Consider the following 22,092-nt stretch of genomic DNA (forward strand, 5'->3'; position numbering starts at 1 on the left):
GCGGAGGCATACCAGTTGCCAAAGCGACATTTCTAGTTTCTTTTTATGACAACTTTCCATCCTGATCCTCTTGACCCTTATACAGTATTTGCCCCTTCCCCCTCCCACAGGCCTAAATTGACTTCTTTAAATGAAGACAAGTGGGGCCACCCAGTTTCATGATATTAATCTTTTTGGTTTGATCAGTATGTCAACTTAAACAAAAAAAAAATGCATACAATTCCTAGAAGTGTCACTTTTGATTACAACATTATGACTACCAAAAAAAAAAAGAATGCTTATTTTCAATTATCTAGTTTGACATAACAACAACCATTGTTTCTTTTTAACTTCTGACTGTGACTATGCAACTAAGAATTCAGAGACAATGTTGTAATTGCAGTTTTAGAAAATACACATAATGCTGTATAGTCGTTAAAAGTTTAAACTAAAACACTTGCATTTTGCCCTAGATGAATCTTGACGAGCTCGCTGGACTTCCATAGAAGTCTAGCTCTTGTGGGGACGTACTCAGCAGCTTGGTTCTGGGCCGGCTAAAGTTCAGCGGTCTGACTCTGGGCTTTGTAGCAAGGTTCAGAAGTCTGGTTGTAACACTGCAATCAATGATGTGAATACAAAATAAAAAGTGTGCATCATAGCTCTTGTTTGAGTATATATGTTACATATATTACATGTTATTTCTGGCATCTGTATCAAATTTGAAATCTATTAACATGATTATGCACTACACATGTACACAGACCTTATTATTTTTTTTTTTGAAGGTTTTGATTATTGAACAAAAAGACAATTCATTAATTTTGTGTTGTCTCATTTCAACATGTAGTCCCGTAGTTTGGGATTAATGACCTCAGATTATACAAGGTCTTATCAATGAGCATCCTGGTTACAAGGTCTACATCTACCTCAGATCTGTATCTATGAAGATAGATCTAGACACAGTTTTTTTTTTGGTTTTTTTTTTTTTTTTGTGGTCAGAATCTTTATGTTTATCTATCTACTGTAGATTTTATAAATAAATTCTTGCATAGTTTAGAGAAGTACACTAGTACAGTAGGTACATGTAACTACTAGTTTTACAGTGGTAGGATCTAGACCAAGTGGCATACACACATTGGCAGTATTGAGAAGAACTTGGATGACCACCTACACTAGCTTTGTCTTTGACTGCCATAGGGCCTACATTTTGTCAAATGCCTATAACATATTTTTGGATATGTCTAAGGATTACTGGTACCAAGAAGAAATCCTAAAGCTACACTATCCGCACCAGTTTTGTTAAACAATGATCAATATGCTGGTACCAACAGTCCCCAGACCTGAGTTACACTGTCTGAGGAACCATTTGTACTGGTACCATTATTATCCAGGGTACAGTTATATTGGCCTACCGTGGCTTTCCAGTGGGGCTGGACACGGTTAGGTCAGGGCCTGAAGTGCAGCCACAGTCAGACTCTGATCACTGACTGTTGTCATGTCATCATGAAATTGATTTGCTAAGATTTGTTGCCTGTTGTCTCCTAGACTCTAGAGTATTAATAGTAATACTTCTAGTTCTGCTACCGGTACTACTCCTTTACCAGCATTGAAGTACGGGCCTATAGATAGGCCTATAGATAGGCCCAGATTTGCTAGTGTAGGCCTGACTAAAGACTATTATTCTTAAATTTCTACTACACCCAACCGTTATACCGTTATACCATTGGCATTTAGCTGGAAGTTAAACTAGATTCGTTGATCTAATTCCTAGGTAGGTCTAACGTTAGGAATGAGAATATGATAGACTGTAGTGTAGGCCTAGAATTAAAGACTCTTATTCTTAAATGGTAAAACGATTAGGTGTAGGCCCTAGTAGAAATTTCTACTACAGTCCCTACACCTAACCGTTATACCATTTAAGAATAAGAGTCTCTAATTCTCCCTCTAGGCCTAACGTTACACAGTCTATATTCTATCCTAGACCGCCAGGCCTAGGGTTTCTACACTTCTCTAGATAAACGAATCTAGCTTAACTTCTAGTTTCTCAGTCCCAGCTCTAAACCACGATTTCAGACATTCTATAGATTTATTCTAGACTCTCTAGATAGTACTAGTACTTGACAAATATTGGTTGTCACACTGTAACTCTCATTTCAAATGTAAAACAGTGTCTGACAGTGACACGCAGATTCACCATGACATGCTGGGGTCAACAAGCAGATTTATGTATGTGTGGGACTAGGATGCTTAGACCTTAAACAACGATCGTAAACATAGCGATTGAGGACAAAATGAATATTTGTACCTTTTCTGAATACTATCAGGGTACATTATATAAGTCCTAAAGGCATTTACAAACAAATTTATGAGAGGAAAAACTACGAAATCTAAATTTTCCTTCGATTACTTACGGAAGGGACTTGATTTCGTCAGTTCGTCAACTTCTTACGTGCAATTCACTTCATGCATAAACAAAAGCCGGCGAAGCGACGAACACGCTTTTCGTCAGTTCGTCAACTCTCGATATGCCAAGGTCGGGATTTTTTACATTTACATTTTCTCATTTTCTCAAAAAATATGAGTTTTCACGGCACGAAATTTTGATAGTTGTTAGAGTACCTCAAAAGTAATCTTTTAATGACAAAAACTCAAAATCGAAAATCTGACCAAAATTTGGGTTTTTGTCACTTCGCCGTATCAGCGACGATATATACAATGTTTTTTTGATGGTTTCTTGTCAATTCGAGGGTGCTGACTCCAAATCTGATTGATGCAACTCACGTAACCTTGAGCATTTTCAGGAAAATGCAAAAATCCAAAATGGCTGCCAGTTATGCTAATTTAATTTGGCCATGATAGTCCCAGTTACTGTAAAACATGATATATTCGCGGCATGAAATTTTCGCGAATTGGAGCCGATAGCCTTTTTCGTGGCATGAAATTTTCGCGAATTGCCACTGGCGTTCAATGCATGTAGTGTAGACAAAAACTTTCGCGTGCATTTTAATTTCGCGAATTTTGGCGCTCGCGAAATTCGCGAAATTAAAATGCACGCGAAAATTCCTCGTTTTACAGTATGTCAATTTTATGACCGATTATTCCATTAAACTTTTTTGAATTTGTGTTCGTTGAGGAATTGTATTTGCACATGCAAGAAAATTTTCATTTCAAGTAGGTACATTTAGTATTTTAAGCTTTAAATATTTTCAATTCAAAATGGCTGCCACTCGTATACTCATGTACTATATGAATGGCAAAAAAAAAAAAAAAAAAATATGCATGGAAATAGAAGACCAATTTGCTGTATTTCCTGTCACATACCTACGCTGTTATCAAGTTTTGCATGTGCAATGCAAATCTGATGTGTGCCACTAGCAAAACAGGCAAGCAAACAAACAGAAATTATATTGTTTGTAGGCTTATATGTTCTGCTTGATACAAAACTTCAAAATGGATGCCACTCATATACCCCTGTACAATGTGAACGGTAAAATGTTACATGGAAATTAAAAAAAAAAAGATTCTGTCATGCAGCTACACTGTTTATCAATTTGGGTGCTGATTATAAATCAGAAGGTTGTTACTAACAAAAAAAAAAAAAAACTGTTTCATTTGTGATGCAAACATCTAAATTTGCCACCACCTCAATCTGGATTTTTCCCTAGGAATTGGGAAAAAAATGCCAAAAATTGAATTGACGCCAACATCAAGATCGTTTATCAGGATACTTATTTGCCTTGAAATGTTCGACATCATAATATTCACTCTGATTTATTGAAAAAAAGGCTGAATCTTAGATGATGACACAAATTAAATTTCAACTGTTCTGTTCTACATTATCTAAAAGCGATATTATGCAAACTTTCCAATCCCCTCTTTCGAGAAAGAACATGAGGCTGGGGAAAGTGAAAAAAAGGGACCACATTACTTCCTCTCGCCAAATCATTGACATAAAAAAATGCCCCAAAGTTGTTCATGTTAACCCAGAATATGATTCACTTGAAATGACAAATGACCTTCTGTCTTATCTCTATATCGTAGATCAGATTTACCACTGGTTCTATGATTGGGTGATTTCACCTATTCATTTTGCTCAAGGCTGGTAGCATTACTTTAAAATGTAACAGCATGGACTTGTGTTTGGAGGATTACAAAGAGCTTGGTAAAGTATTGATAGTACTATCCACCATATTTTTTGATGGTAAACAGAAAGTCAGTAAACAGAAAGTCATCACACCAGAGTAGTCTTATTTTGTATATAACATTCAACAATGATTCTAGATTTTGTCTAGGCATGCAATCACTGTGTTATAGAGTTGATGCATATAATGCTGAAAAACGCATATTATAAGAGTGAGTGGTTGTCACGAGCATTGCTACTTCCATCAGGAGAAAAGTCTGTCTTACCCCACACGACTGTTGGAAGGCTCAGTTACTCCTACTGAAACAGATTTGACCTCAGTAGGCACCTAATATCACTCAACATATTCAAAATAACATCAGATACTCTTAAAGGGAAGGTAAACCCAAAGAGCAATGTGGATTGAGTGAAAGCAGCAACATTAGTAGAACACATCAATGAAAGTTTGAGGAAAATTGGACAATCGATGCAAAAGTTATGAATTTTTAAAGTTTTGGTGTTGGAACCGCTGGATGAGGAGACTACTAGAGGATATGACGTATGAGTGGACAACAATACAAAGAAAATATAAAGGAAATTCAACAAAAATTCACTTTTCTAGAATTATGAAAGAGCAGTGGACCAACCGCTTTTAGAAAGCAGGGGGAATAATTGCTACCCTTAACATATGTCAATATCAAGTTGATGGAATTTGTAATTTTCATGAAAAATGGATTTTTGTAGTATTTTCTTTATATTTTCTTGACATTGTTGTCCACTCATACGTCATAACCTCCAGTAGTCTCCTCATCCAGCGGTTCCAACATCAAAACTTTAAAAATTCATAACTTTTGCATCGATTGTCCGATTTTCTTCAAACTTTCACTGATGTGTTCTAATAATGTTGCTGCTTTAACTCAATCCACATTGTTCTTGGGGTTTATCTTCCCTTTAATCTTGTGCTTGCCACTGTAAAATTGACACATTTTTCTGTCTGGAGATGAGTACTTTGCTCACACCTTTTCTTCAATGATTAGTATTATTGTGGACTTATGGAATATTTACCAATGTTACTACAATGCAGGGGATTCATGATTAATATTAATGGGATTGGTCCATTTTAGCCGAGGAGCTTGTTTTACACCTGTTTGCTCCCACCTTTGCTGCTGCCAAGCCCTCGGTTCCGCGACCCCTGCAATCCTGCAGTTTCCTTACAAGGTACTTTAGGGGTCACTGAGTGATCTTGCCATAGAGACAGGGTGAAGACATGGGGACTTGCTTCAGCACTTCTTTACAGAAGATCCAAAGTCCAACCTTACCAGCTACCATCCACAGAGCTATCTGACAATAGACATGCTGACATTGTTGCCTAAATGCAACCATGGTAGGTGAAAGGCTTCACTGTTCTCGAGGCAGATGAATTTTACCACTAGTTTTCTTGGAGTGAATGTGTTTGCGTATGATGTCAAGGGAGCCTCTGAGATCTGTAAAGTGCTGCCTCATTCAGAAAACAGTGCTGTAACAACTTCCCACTGCTTGTCTTTAGTCTTCAGCACTTGCAGATTCAGGATTGCTGTAGGTAACCAGACCATCTGTGTAAGGATTCCGAATGATGGCCACCCCCAGGGTGGCTATAAACTAACTCCACTCCTTCTTCAACATATAGGCATACATGGTGACATGACAATCACTTCATGTAGGAAGTTTGCTTGTGCAGATGATCTTGCCTTTACGTCTCATAGAAAGTCCTTGGATGACATCAGCCAAGTCCTGACCCATCTCAAGACAATGGAGGAGTACTTCACCTTCTGGAGACTTTGCCCCAACCTTTGCAAGTTTGCCATCAGGCCCATGCCTTCCATCTTAGTAACCATCTTGCCAACGCTATGTTCAAGGTAGCCTTCGATCTGTGGCAAGCCTTCCAAGCATAGGCTAAGGAGTTCCCTACCTATGATATAGGTGTAGCACCCGCGCCGAGGGGCGGCCGGGTGGGCTGTGATACTCAATCAAACTTGACAAAAGAAGAAGGGAGGAGACACGTCTTAGTGGGTTGTATGGGCACAAGCAGCAATCAAAAAGTGATCATTTATTCATAATCATTCACTGTTATCCACTCGATAACTCTTTCTCATACATTCTCATAGTTATCACATGGAGCATCAACTCGCAGTGAATATATCAACTCTTACAATAATCATTCATTTTCACTGTTATATATACTACCCTGTGTATGTGTGGTCTTCTATAATAAAACTAATTAATCAAAACACAACATAACTGATAACTAACTAATTAATAAAATGAATTAACATTACGGTTCTTTTGCAATAACACTTTGATCTGTTCTAATCCAAATAATTGTAAAACATATCAATGTAATAATCTTTTAACCTGTCACTCTCAATATTAATCTAACAAACTATATACATGTATTATATACAAACTTAATTATGGTGTTGTAAATTATGCATAATGAGGCTTTGGTACGAATTCAACTCATCATCACTAATTAACAACCAAAAGGAGTTAGTCACCAGTATAACTATGGCACAACAAATGTTCACCATGATTTGTCAAACAACAACTATTAAAAGGTAATCATATTCTGTTAATAAATCTACTAATCTAGTCAATAATGTACAGTGCTACTAAAATGCTACTAAACAATCATACCAACAATAACTTCACCCAACACATCTTCTAATACTCTGTTCTGTGAGTAGAATGGTATAAATTGAAAATGGAAAGAAAATAAAATGGAAATGGAACTGATATTATACCTTCTTTCGCATATTCATGTAAGGCACTGGACATGAGATATCAAAATAGCTACACTCAATCTGATTTCATTTAATGCTTTACAAGGGATGTGCAGTTTCCTTTAAAAATGAGGAACCACACAAGTGAGAAAAGCAAGGAAAACTGTAATCTTCTACAGCAAGTTCAAAGACAAAGAATTTGTTTGTAAACTTGTACCAGCAGGTTTACCTCATTCCTTGGTACAGTACTGAATAGTGTCTGTTTCAGACCCTGTGTCTATAAACTTCTCTACTCTCATTTATACAACCTTTGATACACTATATATACAGACATACATCCATTCTACTTAAACTAGATAAAGAATGCTCCTTCATTCCAATCACACATCCAAATAATTATGTTAGAGACAAGTACAACATACAAATTATATATCATATTACTGAACAATCTTAATGGGTCTATGTTGTGAGACTAGCTTGTGGCTGGAGACAAGCTCTGCCAGAGTTTTCTATCAGCCCCAGTTTATCCCTTAATTCTAGCTGGACAGCATCCACTATAAAGAACACCTAATTCACACCTTACATTAAGTGCACCTCCCCTGTAAGGAGCATGCTGCTACCTTTGTTTTGTCTCAGCAAATGTGTTTACACAGACCAAAGATGCTGAATGCAAGGGGTAGGGGTATTAAGGTACTAATTTCTGCCCTCACTCTACCCTGTTGCACACACACACTTTGCTGGCTTTGTTCTCATCTACTGGGTAGTGAATGGAAGGTGGTGCAGGGGGAGCAGGCAAACAGATTAATCTGAATCAGGCTTTGTTTCCACTTCCTTTGCTATATAACTCCCCTGGCCTGTTCTCACAATATACACCAAGCATGTTCACATTGCTGTCTTATAGCTATTCCCAACACCTGTTAACTCTATGGCTGTACTAAATTCTAGTAACTACATATTGATCTCCAAACTAACAGGAACATAGATGAATACTTATATACATGGTTATGTACAGAACATATAAATATATATATAGGCAAAATGGTATGAAACATATCATGAGAATGCACATATTATATTCATGTGTATTCTCCTACAAATCCTGATACCAACAAGTCTTCCTTTTTAATATACCTTGTTTGATATATTTCCCTCATTTAACACTTTAGGAATCATTTGAAGATGGATGGAGTAAGTAGAGACATACTCAGAACAAGTTACCATGTATTAACTCACCCAAAATCTCTCTAACATAAGTTCTCTAACTTGTTTATATCGCCCGTCATTCAAGCTGTAATTCATTATTACAAATTGACACAATCACACTTATAACTCACATCTTTCACCATTGACTATATATCATACATACAAGTAGAAATATGATTGAATATAGTGTATCAAGAAGTTTCTTACCTTGACAAAAGAAGAAGGGAGGAGACACGTCTTAGTGGGTTGTATGGGCACAAGCAGCAATCAAAAAGTGATGGGTTAGCTGATGCTGCTTTGGCCACATGCTACCCTCTCCTTTGTTCTCGACTCTTCCACTCTTGTGTAGGGGTGAGAGAAGATCTCTCACAGAGGGGTTATATGTTTCACATAGGACATAGCTTATATAACAAAAAAATGGGGGGGGGCATATTTTCCTGTGGGTTCTACATCTCTCCCCTCCTAAAAATAATGTCTTCCACGACATTAAAACATATGTGTTTTAGCTATACCACTTTTATAAAACTGTGTGAATGTTTAACACTTCAATTCGCTTATACAGACAATAACATCAGTCACTTCTAAGGGAACATACCCTTTTACGAGTGTTTCTATAGAAATATATCATTGTCATAATCATAAAATGTTGAGGATCCATCCTCCACGCTTTCTGCATGAATCCCATTCCTGGGACTGTTACGACCTTAACAGGGTGTGCACATATCCTGTTGTATAACGCGGTCTTCCAATCTTTCTCAGATTAATCGATTACAAATGATACAAAATATGCCGTCAGTGGCATTCTCTCAACAAAAACACTCTAAATAAAACAAATAGGGGTTCAGGAACTAACAATGGAATGTAATTTCCAGTATGCCATCTTAGACTGCTTATCTCACCTAGAGATGAGCTTCACCTTCCTGAACCATTATCTCTCTTTAAACCCTGCGCACAGGTTTGCTTCTACTATATCTCTCTATACATCTATCCCTATTTGTTATTTCTTTCATCTTCAACACTGAGTATAAGTCTAAGCCGAATTGCAAGTATCAGTCTGAGTTAATAAAAATTACGGTTTCACTCATCCTCATTGAAATTGTCCTTTCACTTGTTGCGGAGGATCTTGTTTGTCTTCTTGATGTAGCTCGCACTTCAGCCCAGGTTGACAGTAGATTTCTGGAAATGTCATGGTGCGATGAACAGATGATGTGCAGACTTGCGGACATCTCGCGTGGGCAGCAGACATCATGGGGACATCATGTCGGGATCTGGCCTGGAGGGTAGTGGTGATGATGATACGAACTATTTGGCCCACTGGAACTCATTCCCATACGGGGATGCAGTTGGGCAGGTACGGGAAAGAGGGGGAAAGGTTGTTGGTTAAAGTTAGAGTACTGGTTACGAAGGAGGTATTGAGGAGGAATGGAGGATTGGATGACAGGCTGGCCGGCGTTCATGTCACTGTAGAAGTTGGGGAAGGGTTGGTGGTTGTAGGTTGTAAGCTGGGGTCCGTAGACTAGATTATCTTGTCTGTGGCCAGACATAGTGTTCATATGACCAATAGTCGAAGGCTGTCCCAGTTGTTCATATGTGAAAGTGGTTGGGGGTCTCCTGGTGCGGCTAGACGTCCTTCTCTCTTGGATCTGTGGTGGGGTTTGTGGTGGTGCTGGATTTTCATTTGTTTCTTCTCTTTCAGGTGGTTGGTGGGTCTCTTCAATATCCTGAGGTCTCTCAACTGGGGCTTCATTAGCTCTTTGTTCTAGAACATTTTCAGCAATCTGGTCACCATTCACCTGGTTTCTCTCAGTCACTTCCAGTCCTTGGTAGGATGTCTCCTGGTTCACACCTGGATCGTATTCCTGAGCTCTCCGCCTGTATTCCAGGTAATAACCTGATTCTGAGTCGTCTGAGTCTGAGATCTCATCTGGAGGTGGTGACTCTGGCGACTGTCTTCTCTTTGGAGGCCGGCTTGCTGAGGAACGAGTTTCAGGTCTTTGGGGTTCATGTTTTGGCACGATTTGGGGTCCTTTTCCAAGGTAGTCACAAGGCAGAAGGTGATTCCTGTGTAGAATTCGAGTTCGCCCTTTACCACTCTCTGGCGCAATCTTGTACACTGGCATTTCCTCCTTCTGAGCGACAACCCTGTACACTGTGTCCTCCCAGTATCCGCGGAGCTTTCCAGGGCCACTTGTGGGAGCCAAATTCTTGACTATTACTCTGTCACCTGGAGAGAGGATTGGACTGTAGATGTTCTTGTCATAGAGCTGTTTATTGTGTCTGGCTGATGCTGTCATTCGCTGGGAAGCCATCTTGTATGCCTCCTCCATTTGATCTTTCCACTTCTCTACATAGCCGTCATAGTCCTTTGGGGTGCCTGAGTCCTCTGCAGTTTTCAGACCAAATGCCAAATCGACTGGAAGACGGGGCGTTCTGCCATACAGGAGGAAAAATGGGGAATACCCTGTGGAGGAGTGCCGGGTACAGTTGTACGCGTGGACCACTTTGTTGAGATGCTCTTTCCACCTGGCCTTCTCTGTGGTTGGTAGTGTGCGGAGCATTCCAAGTAGTGTCCTGTTCATCCTCTCTACTTTCCCATTTCCCTCGGGATGGTACGGCGTCGTGTGGGATCTTGAAATTCCAGTCAGACGACAGAGTTGTGAGAAAAACTTATTCTCAAACTCCCTCCCTTGATCATGGTGTATTCGCTTGGGGAGGCCAAACCGTAGTACAAAGTCATTGAAAAACTTGTCAGCTGCAGTCTTCGCGCTCTTGTTGGAGGTTGCGTAAGCCTGTGCAAATCTAGTATAGTGATCTACAATGACCAGTATGTACTCCTGTCCGCCAACACTCTTCTCTAGATGAAGGAAATCTAAAGACACCAATTCAAAAGGCTGAGATGCAATGATCGGGTTGAGTGGTGCCTTTGTTCTCCTTACTGGTTTCTTGTCTTTGATGCATGAACATGTGCGTCCTATGTACTGCTCAACGTCTCGTTGCATATGAGGCCAGTAAAACCGATCCCTGAGGAGAGAGAGTACACGGTCTGCGCCTTGGTGCCCCATGTTGTCATGAAGTTGTTGTAGAACTAGTTGGTGGTAACACTTGGGTAGTAGCATTTGATGGCGGTTGGCAGTTTTTCGAACTAGGACGCCATCTTCGCTAACATGCAACTGTTTCCATTCATGCAACAGACGTCGAGAGCAGGGATGCATGTCTTTCTGGGCTTCTCGGGTTGGGAATTTGTCTTGCAGTTTGGCTTGTAGGACTGGTCTGATTGCTGGGTCTTGTTCTTGTGCTGTTCGAATTGTTTTGCTGGTAAGGATTGGTGGTGTCTCGGGATTTCCTATTATGCTCTCTCTTGCAATGTCAGTGGACAGGGCGTGAACGAAAACTGCCTCCGTCCCTTGTTGTTGCACTGCAGCGTACATTGCTGTAACTGTGTCTGGGGAGACCTCCTTCGTGCACATCTGCTGGTATTCTGCCAAGTCTACTGGTAACCTAGAAAGTGTATCTGCTACTTGGTTCTTCTTTCCAGGGAGATATTTCACTGAAAAGTTGAAATCAGCCAGTTCCGAGACCCACCTCTGTCCAGTTGCGTTTAGCCTTGCTGTAGTCATGATGTAAGTCAGGGGGTTGTTGTCTGTGAAGATGGTAAAGCTAGGGGCATAAAACAAATAATCCCGGAAGTGTTCCGTCACTGCCCATTTCAGAGCTAGAAATTCTAACTTGCCAGAATGTAGGTGGTAGTTCTTCTCGGCAGGGGACAGTGTTCGGGAACCATAACCAATCACACAAATCTTTCCATCTTGTTCCTGAGTCAAAACGGCACCTAGTCCTTCCTGTGACGCGTCTGTGAATAGTGCAAACGGTCTGTCAAAATCCGGGTAGGCCATGATGGGAGGTGATGTTAGCTGGTCAATGAGATTTTCCAGTATCATTTGATGGTCATTTGTCCATGTGATTGGTTGACTGGATGGGACAAGATGTTTCTTTTCTTTTGTTTTCCTGTTCCTTGAGTTGCTTGTCTTTTTGTCTACTTTTGGGTCTTGGTGTGATGGTCCCTTCAATAGGTCATACAGAGGCTTAGCTTTCCGAGAGAAGTCAACGATGTACCTGCGGTAATATCCAACAAGGCCAAGCACTTGTCTTACACCACCTACGTTCTTTGGGCGCTTATTTCTCAAGGACTGTAGTGCTGCTGTATCTTTCGGATCTGGTCGATGTCCCTTGTTGGAGACGATCCGGCCCAGGTACTTTACTTCTTTCTGAAACAGCATACATTTCGCTGGTTTCAACTTGATTCCTTGTTGCTTCATCCTCTGCAAGACCTGTTGAATGTGGTTGAGATGGTCATCAAAGTTTTGGCTGTATACCAGAATGTCGTCCAAGTACACAACACAGAACTTATGAGTCAGGCCATCCAAGGTCCGTTCCATGTGGCGTTGATATACCGCCGGGGCATTCTTCAAACCAAACGGAATACGTACCCATTGGTATAAGCCCCAGGGGGTGACAAACGCAGTCATCGGTTGGCTGTCCTTGTCCATATACCCCTGGTGATAGGCCTTGCCTTGGTCGAGTGTAGTAAACCATTCGCTCCCTCCAAGCCCATCGAGGACATCCTGGATGCGGGGTATTGGCTGGCGGTCGCAGATGGTCTTCTTGTTCAACTCCCGGTAGTCGATGCACAGACGTAGGCCGCCATCCTTTTTCCTAACACAGACTACTGGAGATGAATAAGGAGATGTAGACTTTTCAACGAACCCACGGCTAATCAAATCTTCGATGTAGTTTCGGACCTCTTGGTAAAGTGGTCGGGGAATAGACATGTATGTACGTTGAACTGGAGAATGATCGGTCAGATTGATGTGCATTTGCAGGTCCTCAATACGTCCGATGTCATCATCATTCCTTGCAAATGCGTCCCTTTCTTGTCTTAAAACCCTTTTCACCTTTTCTTGTTGCTCTGGGGTAAGATTAGATAGGTCCACATCAGGGATGAAATCATCATGAGCGGGGGTATCGGGTGTAACCGTGGCAACCTTTACCTCTGGCAACTCATGGGGAGTCATGACATGACCTGGTATGATGGCAGCCGCTCTTTGCACCCGTCCCACAATCGTTGGGCCATGGACTGTGATGTCATGCTTTGTTGTATTTGTGACCAATATCTCCACCTTGCAGCTTGATCCAGGTTTGAGGCAGACCAACCCTTCACCTAGAGACAGTCCATCAGGGAGCTCACAGTAGTCGGGCTGAAAATGCACCTCAGTTGGGGATTGGATGGGTATCGCAGCTCTCACTCTGCAGGTCATCAATATTGAAGCTTGCTTAGAGATTGTTGTGAAGCCCTTAGGATGTTTCACCACACCCAGTTCATCGTCTTCTTCTACACTCTGTAGTAGACTTACGACCGAGTCGACGATGGCTGGGCTGGAGTCAAAAGCATCATGGAAAGTGTCGGTTCCCTGCTTGGTGTCGATGTAGGGGGGTTGTCGTACCATCTCACTGATTACATTGAATCCAATAATTGGCTCACTGAGAGGGTCTTGCGTAACCAATATTGGAATATCAATGACAGGAGCCTTCTCTTTGTCTTCCAGTGAAAAGCTGACTTTCATCCATCCCAGGAAGGGGATTTCTTGGCCATTTGCTGCCTTGAGCTGCAAATTCTGCCCTTCCATCAATTCAGCAATGGGATGGATGACCTCGTCTGGTAGATTCCTGTCCTTCCATGCACGGGAGACAATAGACACCTGGGCTCCGGTGTCCCAAAGAGCACTGGTCGACACACCATTGACTCGACATCTCACCATGCACTTTTCTCCGATGAGATTTACTAGTCTCCTATAGTGTCTTCCAATCAGGCCAACTCCTACATGGGGATACTTGAAAGTAGATGAATTTCTCTCTGCTAGCGATGACTTGGGATTGTTGGGTTTATTCTTGTTGTGGATTGGCTGGGGTGTTTGTGTTTCCTTGCGAGGGTTTCTCCTTACTGTGCGTGCGGGTTGGGACTTTGGTTCGCCAAAGGTTGCCGGTCGTCCCTCCTTGGCAACCCTGTCGCGTTTCCCGTCTGGTACCGCGCTCTGCAGCCCCGAAGAAAATGGTCTCCACTGCCACAATGGAAACAATGGGCACACTCTGCACCCTTGCCCTGCTGTCGACAGGCATGGCATCCCCAGTCAGGCCTTCTTCCTCGGGTTGGTGGTCTATTCTGCTGAGCTGTCGGGCGGTTTTGGCTGCCAGCCTTCAGGCTTGCTAACTCAGCTCGAATGTCCTGCAGCTGTTTCTGAAGACTGCTCACCTCCGGCTCTACCTTGTTTATTTTCGCCTTTGTTGTCTTTTGTTTACCTCGTCTTTCAGTCTCATTCATTTCTGAGGCTTGAAGATGTCGAAACAAAGTCTCATCCGACACTCCAGGATCGCTTAGGAGTGGTCGCATGTCCATCCTGATATTATCGTTCTGAAATCCTGTCGTCAGAGAATGCAAGAACATTTGCTGTACAAGAGCTGGGTCGTACCGCAGATTTGTACTTGCTTTCTCCGAGGCTTGCAAGACCTTTTGCCGCAAGTCCAGCATCCGAAGGAGGAAGTCGTGGGCTGTTTTGTTCCCTCCCTGGGCTGCCGCAGACAGTTCTTTGTACCAAGTGGTAGCATCTCCTTCCCTGAAGTGGGCCTTTAGAATGTCCCGCAGTGTAGATAGTGTGAGATCGGCTTTGCTCTCTAGATAGCTCCGGAGCCTCATCCCAGGGCTGATGGCACGAAGGACGCCCTCGACGATCTCAGCCTCTGGGTATCCCTTGCTCTGCGCCATCTCAAGCTGCCTGTTGAGGTTCGCAAAAGTTATTTTATCTTTCTGTGTAGGCTCACCAATCTGCCCTATCACACGGAACTCCTTCTTTATGAGCCCCTGTAGGTTAGAGAGACTAATACTTTCCGTCATCTGTGGGACTGGATGGGGAACAGTAGGACTGTCGATCAGCGGTGTTTTACTCCCAGCCGGTTGTGCAGGCTCCTCCTTAGTTTCCTCCTTAGTTTCCTCTCCTGCTATCTCCCTGATGTTGGCTCCGACCTGGCGCAGATACTCGAGTCCACCGTCCTCCATCTCCTCTACCTCCTCCCTGGCCAAGTACCTAGCAAAAAACCTAACACACCCCATCTTACCTTTCCCCCTTACCTTTTCCATATCTGTCGTGGGGATCTGCATCTTCTCGCCCAGTAAAAGGAGTTGGTCCACGTCCAGTCCATGGAGGCCTTCCTGTACTGTCTGGCTGATGCTTTCTAGGCTCATGGTGAATGCTGGTGTCTTAAACAGGTACTTGGTCAGGGATGGTCTACAGGTTCAGTCAGTCCTTGGACGTCACATCTGCCCTTCTAGCTCTGTGGCAGGCGATGTCCTGGCAGGGTCGCCAAATGTAGCACCCGCGCCGAGGGGCGGCCGGGTGGGCTGTGATACTCAATCAAACTTGACAAAAGAAGAAGGGAGGAGACACGTCTTAGTGGGTTGTATGGGCACAAGCAGCAATCAAAAAGTGATCATTTATTCATAATCATTCACTGTTATCCACTCGATAACTCTTTCTCATACATTCTCATAGTTATCACATGGAGCATCAACTCGCAGTGAATATATCAACTCTTACAATAATCATTCATTTTCACTGTTATATATACTACCCTGTGTATGTGTGGTCTTCTATAATAAAACTAATTAATCAAAACACAACATAACTGATAACTAACTAATTAATAAAATGAATTAACATTACGGTTCTTTTGCAATAACACTTTGATCTGTTCTAATCCAAATAATTGTAAAACATATCAATGTAATAATCTTTTAACCTGTCACTCTCAATATTAATCTAACAAACTATATACATGTATTATATACAAACTTAATTATGGTGTTGTAAATTATGCATAATGAGGCTTTGGTACGAATTCAACTCATCATCACTAATTAACAACCAAAAGGAGTTAGTCACCAGTATAACTATGGCACAACAAATGTTCACCATGATTTGTCAAACAACAACTATTAAAAGGTAATCATATTCTGTTAATAAATCTACTAATCTAGTCAATAATGTACAGTGCTACTAAAATGCTACTAAACAATCATACCAACAATAACTTCACCCAACACATCTTCTAATACTCTGTTCTGTGAGTAGAATGGTATAAATTGAAAATGGAAAGAAAATAAAATGGAAATGGAACTGATATTATACCTTCTTTCGCATATTCATGTAAGGCACTGGACATGAGATATCAAAATAGCTACACTCAATCTGATTTCATTTAATGCTTTACAAGGGATGTGCAGTTTCCTTTAAAAATGAGGAACCACACAAGTGAGAAAAGCAAGGAAAACTGTAATCTTCTACAGCAAGTTCAAAGACAAAGAATTTGTTTGTAAACTTGTACCAGCAGGTTTACCTCATTCCTTGGTACAGTACTGAATAGTGTCTGTTTCAGACCCTGTGTCTATAAACTTCTCTACTCTCATTTATACAACCTTTGATACACTATATATACAGACATACATCCATTCTACTTAAACTAGATAAAGAATGCTCCTTCATTCCAATCACACATCCAAATAATTATGTTAGAGACAAGTACAACATACAAATTATATATCATATTACTGAACAATCTTAATGGGTCTATGTTGTGAGACTAGCTTGTGGCTGGAGACAAGCTCTGCCAGAGTTTTCTATCAGCCCCAGTTTATCCCTTAATTCTAGCTGGACAGCATCCACTATAAAGAACACCTAATTCACACCTTACATTAAGTGCACCTCCCCTGTAAGGAGCATGCTGCTACCTTTGTTTTGTCTCAGCAAATGTGTTTACACAGACCAAAGATGCTGAATGCAAGGGGTAGGGGTATTAAGGTACTAATTTCTGCCCTCACTCTACCCTGTTGCACACACACACTTTGCTGGCTTTGTTCTCATCTACTGGGTAGTGAATGGAAGGTGGTGCAGGGGGAGCAGGCAAACAGATTAATCTGAATCAGGCTTTGTTTCCACTTCCTTTGCTATATAACTCCCCTGGCCTGTTCTCACAATATACACCAAGCATGTTCACATTGCTGTCTTATAGCTATTCCCAACACCTGTTAACTCTATGGCTGTACTAAATTCTAGTAACTACATATTGATCTCCAAACTAACAGGAACATAGATGAATACTTATATACATGGTTATGTACAGAACATATAAATATATATATAGGCAAAATGGTATGAAACATATCATGAGAATGCACATATTATATTCATGTGTATTCTCCTACAAATCCTGATACCAACAAGTCTTCCTTTTTAATATACCTTGTTTGATATATTTCCCTCATTTAACACTTTAGGAATCATTTGAAGATGGATGGAGTAAGTAGAGACATACTCAGAACAAGTTACCATGTATTAACTCACCCAAAATCTCTCTAACATAAGTTCTCTAACTTGTTTATATCGCCCGTCATTCAAGCTGTAATTCATTATTACAAATTGACACAATCACACTTATAACTCACATCTTTCACCATTGACTATATATCATACATACAAGTAGAAATATGATTGAATATAGTGTATCAAGAAGTTTCTTACCTTGACAAAAGAAGAAGGGAGGAGACACGTCTTAGTGGGTTGTATGGGCACAAGCAGCAATCAAAAAGTGATGGGTTAGCTGATGCTGCTTTGGCCACATGCTACCCTCTCCTTTGTTCTCGACTCTTCCACTCTTGTGTAGGGGTGAGAGAAGATCTCTCACAGAGGGGTTATATGTTTCACATAGGACATAGCTTATATAACAAAAAAATGGGGGGGGGGGCATATTTTCCTGTGGGTTCTACATAGGCCCTACTTGGGAGTTTTGTTGGACCACACTCTCACATACAGGGAACACATAAACAGGGCTGCAAGCAAATCATTGGTCAAATTCATCCAGAAACTTACAAGCACCTTGGGTCCAAAAGCCATTACTTTTTTGTTTGTTCCATTATCCATCTGAGAAGATGACGGGATAGCCTATATTTAGCTGCTCTAGCTAGTTTTCTATGGGGTCCAGGTAAGGTAGGACTTCTTCACCTGGTTATGCACTTTGCTTTGCATGAATGAAGCGGTATATTTCATGTGTATGAGTTGTAACTCTCTCCACACACAGAACCTCAATTTTACATTCTATTTGAGGGACAGAGAATTTTTATTTTTTTCTAGTGGGAACGGTATGACCAATTACACACACCATTGCTCAGTTCGACTAAGGAATTGAACCCAGATCCTTTGGATCTGAAAAGGCTGACTGAGCCAAACTTGCCACCTCTGTACAGCTCTCGTCTGCTCAACTGCAGAGTATCCTGCTCATAAGTATGGACCAATAGGTGCCATACGAGTGCCATAAGAGTGGCTGCCATTTTGAATTTTTGCATTCTAATAGAAGGATCAAAATACATGTAGGCCCTCTATATTGTAAGTGGCATCCAACATATTTGTATTGCACATGCAACACTTTATAACACACGGCACGGTACGGGACTGGAAATACAGTAAATTTGTTCTATATTTCCATGCATATTTTTTGCCATTCATATTGTACATGAGCATAGGAATGGCGGCCATTTTGAATTGAAAATGAGCTTTAAAATGTACTTATATGAAATGAAAATTCTCTTGCATATGCAGGTGGAGTAACTCTAGGAACAGAAATGTACAAAGTTTGGTGGAATAATTGGTCATAGAATGCACATAATTGTGTTTATCACAGTCAAATTAACATATCTGGTGGCCATTTTGGATTTTTGCATTTTGCCGGAAATGGTCAAGGTTACGCGAATGGCATCAATCAGATTTGGAATCAGCACCCTCAAATTGACAAGAAACCATCAAAAAACATTGTATATATAAAAAAAACAAGGTTAGGTGCCTTCTAGCCTGGACTACCATAGGGTCATTAATATAATTTGTAACTTAGATAGTGTAATTAAATTGGTTTATGACTTTTGCCAAGGAAGGAGGTTATGTTTTCATTGGCATTGGTTTGTTTGTTTATTCATTTGTTTGTTTGTTTGTCTGTCTGTGTGTGTGTGTGAAATAGCTCAAAAAGTTGTGGACTGACTTGGATGAAACTTGCAGGAAAAGTTGGTAATGATACAGGGAGCAGATGGTTAATTTTGAAAGTGATCAGGGAATTTTCATGGATTCTGAAGGATTTTATGTATTTATTTTTTTTTTATGTGTTTGGGGTCAACTTAGGATCAATGAACTTAGGAGTTCAAGCTGCGCGTATTTGAGGTGTACCACGTACCATGTATGTGCACTTAAGCACATTCTCTGCTTGGGAAAGGTGCTGCGCAGCTGGAAGCTGATGACATTTAAACAAAAGGCTTCTATATTGGGAAACTTGGATGATTTTCAGCATTGTGTGCATTGTGTGTATGGGTGGAAATGAGCTGCATGGAGGTGGTCTGGACGGCTTTTCTACTTATGATACATGTATATTATTGCCATTATGTTGTTATATCAGTCGCGTATCCAATGTATACCATGTTATTTAAGTGTCAGGCTAGGTGTCACTTTTATATCTTATTCGTGTGAAAAACACAAAAATAAACCACAGATCTAACAAACCAACTCAAACTCCCAATACCGGTATCCCAAATAAAGAGAGATAGACATATTTAGAATTTGAAGAAGACATACATGTATGATACACTTATGCAAATATGGAACATAAAGAATCCCAGGAGCAATTTCATATGGCCAACATCTTTATGTCAAGGCACATCAAGTCTTTTAAGAAGGGATTGTGAGCATGTCCAGGTTGGGGAAATGTGTTAATTTCTTTGGGTTAGAGGAGGGACTATCTTGAGGTTGTGGCTGGTCTGGGTGCTGCTTGCCTTCTTTCTTTCTAGTGATAATGCAAGCATAAAGTAAGCCCTGATATTGAAAATTTCATGTCATCATCCCCAACTCCTGCCATCGTCGATGCTTGTGGGTTGTAATATTCACTCTGTTGAAATTTAAGGTACATCAAAGTCCATGGTCAATCAGGCAATATATACCTGTCGGGGTCTAATTGTAGCTCGGCTGCGTATTGCTCTCAATCTTGATCATGAACAGTATCATATCCATTCCCAGTAGAGCATATTAAATGTTGATGGCCTTACATGTATTGGAAAGTATCCACACGTATAGTCTACACATACCAAATAATCCAAAATTGTGGAGTCTGATTCTGATTGATCGTGTCAGTTTGGGACCCAATGTCAGACTCAATCGTGACAATCCTGTCGGATCATATCTGAATGGAAGACCAGACAGTGATAGATCGTGTCATTTAGAATTGACTTATCGTGACCATATTGCATCCAAAGGCACCAAATCATGTCAGCACTTATTGACATGCATCATTGTGTATCCAAATGCAACACACAAGAGAAGTATAAGCAAAACTTTCAGCTACAAATTCCCAGTGGTTGTGTTCATAACAAATCGATGACTGGGAAAATTGCAACTTATTTACCGTTTGAAAATTTACATAATGTGTGTATACCTCATGGTAGATTGGTTAATCTTGGTATATTGGTCTGCTGTTTATATACATCAATATGTTATATATGCATATCTATATTTCTAGGCAATACAATACATATGCAATTGGTTGTTGGTGTAGACATTAGTCAACTTGTGTTAGAATATCAACTGCACGTTATCTGTTTCTCTCATTAAGTGTATCTCTCCTTACTACCCTCACTTAACAGCTGGATGAGACAAGTTCAACCAGCTCATCGAACGCTGATCCCTACATCCCTGACGTGGAAAACGATGAGAAAGAGAGACTGCTGAGTGGGAATCCAATCAATTATTCTTCAGGTATTTAACCCCCCCCCCCCCCCTCAAAAAAAAAGCAACAACAAACAAACAAGCAAAAAACAAGGGGGACTGTTGGGTTTGGACTTTTTAGGAGCATGTGCTCCATTATATGACCTGTTCAATGAAGGAAATATCATGAACCTCTAGTCACCATGCATTCATCTAGATCCACACTTCCCAACCTTTTTTTAACCCAAGGCCCACTTTGGCTCCTTTACAAAGTTTTTTTGAGGCCCAGTTTTAATATCAAGCCTACATGTGTAGATTGAATTCAATTTTTTTTTTCAATTTTCGTTTTGGGAAGACTTTCTCATCCCACCTACAAGAGCTTCATGGCCCACTGGTTGAGAAGCACTGGTCTAGATCTCTCATCAAACGAGTGTGTTGATAGAGCACTTTACGGCTGTCTCGGCACACAAGTCAATATTGCACACTCTTGATAGGTTTGTCTCTCCTGTGTCCACCATGATTACACAAGAGACATCTAACTGCAGCAATGACAAAGATTTAGCTTGACAGCTTCCCAAGCAACATGGTATGTTCGCTTGTTTCTGTGTATGGGGCAGGGATAATGCACAGGCGTAGAATATGGGCATTAAAAATTCAGGTTTTGTTTGAAAGAGATATCGATAATGCAGATTTTAGAACATTGAAATATTTAAGTGTTTATTTGTGGATTTTGTTCCTTTTTTTGTTTTTTAAATGATCATTTTCCACTTTCCATTTCATTGGCATAGTGGCAAGGACAGCAAAATGTTCTGGCAACAAAAGTATGTGGTGATCTGTGATGCGGGAAGGGAAACTCCACGTTTGGCCGCTACGAGATGGCACTTGCACATGTGGCCTGTCCCAGGTTGGGGGGGGGGGGGGGGTGGTCGAGGACTCGAACAGGGCATAGAGTTGTTTACAAGAGGATTACACAACCATGAGTGACCACGTCTCGCACCTGTCAAACGACCGTTCCTCGACAATCGGTTTGATTGTATGACAAGTGCCTTATCTACATTATGGCAGTGTGTGATGTAAAGAAACACAGGAAGCAACACTGGTCACTACATTATGATTATGAAGATCTGCATTTATGAGCAACCTTGGAGCTCCATATATTTTTTATGTAGGTCTACAGGGAAAACATGTTAAA

At 40.9% G+C, this 22,092-nt stretch overlaps 1 protein-coding gene across 1 annotated transcript in view; it reads left to right on the forward strand.

Annotated features, from left to right (window-relative positions):
* Positions 1-22,092, forward strand: part of LOC140231817 (transmembrane protein 104-like) — a 77,813-nt gene that overhangs the window by 33,254 nt on the left and 22,467 nt on the right. Inside the window, exon 4 of the mRNA XM_072311970.1 lies at positions 20,840-20,951. Within this exon, the coding sequence (XP_072168071.1) occupies positions 20,840-20,951 (112 nt within the window). The remainder of the gene's footprint in view (positions 1-20,839; positions 20,952-22,092) is intronic.

Source organism: Diadema setosum, chromosome 8 (assembly GCF_964275005.1).
Source record: "Diadema setosum chromosome 8, eeDiaSeto1, whole genome shotgun sequence".
NCBI lineage: Eukaryota > Metazoa > Echinodermata > Echinoidea > Diadematoida > Diadematidae > Diadema > Diadema setosum.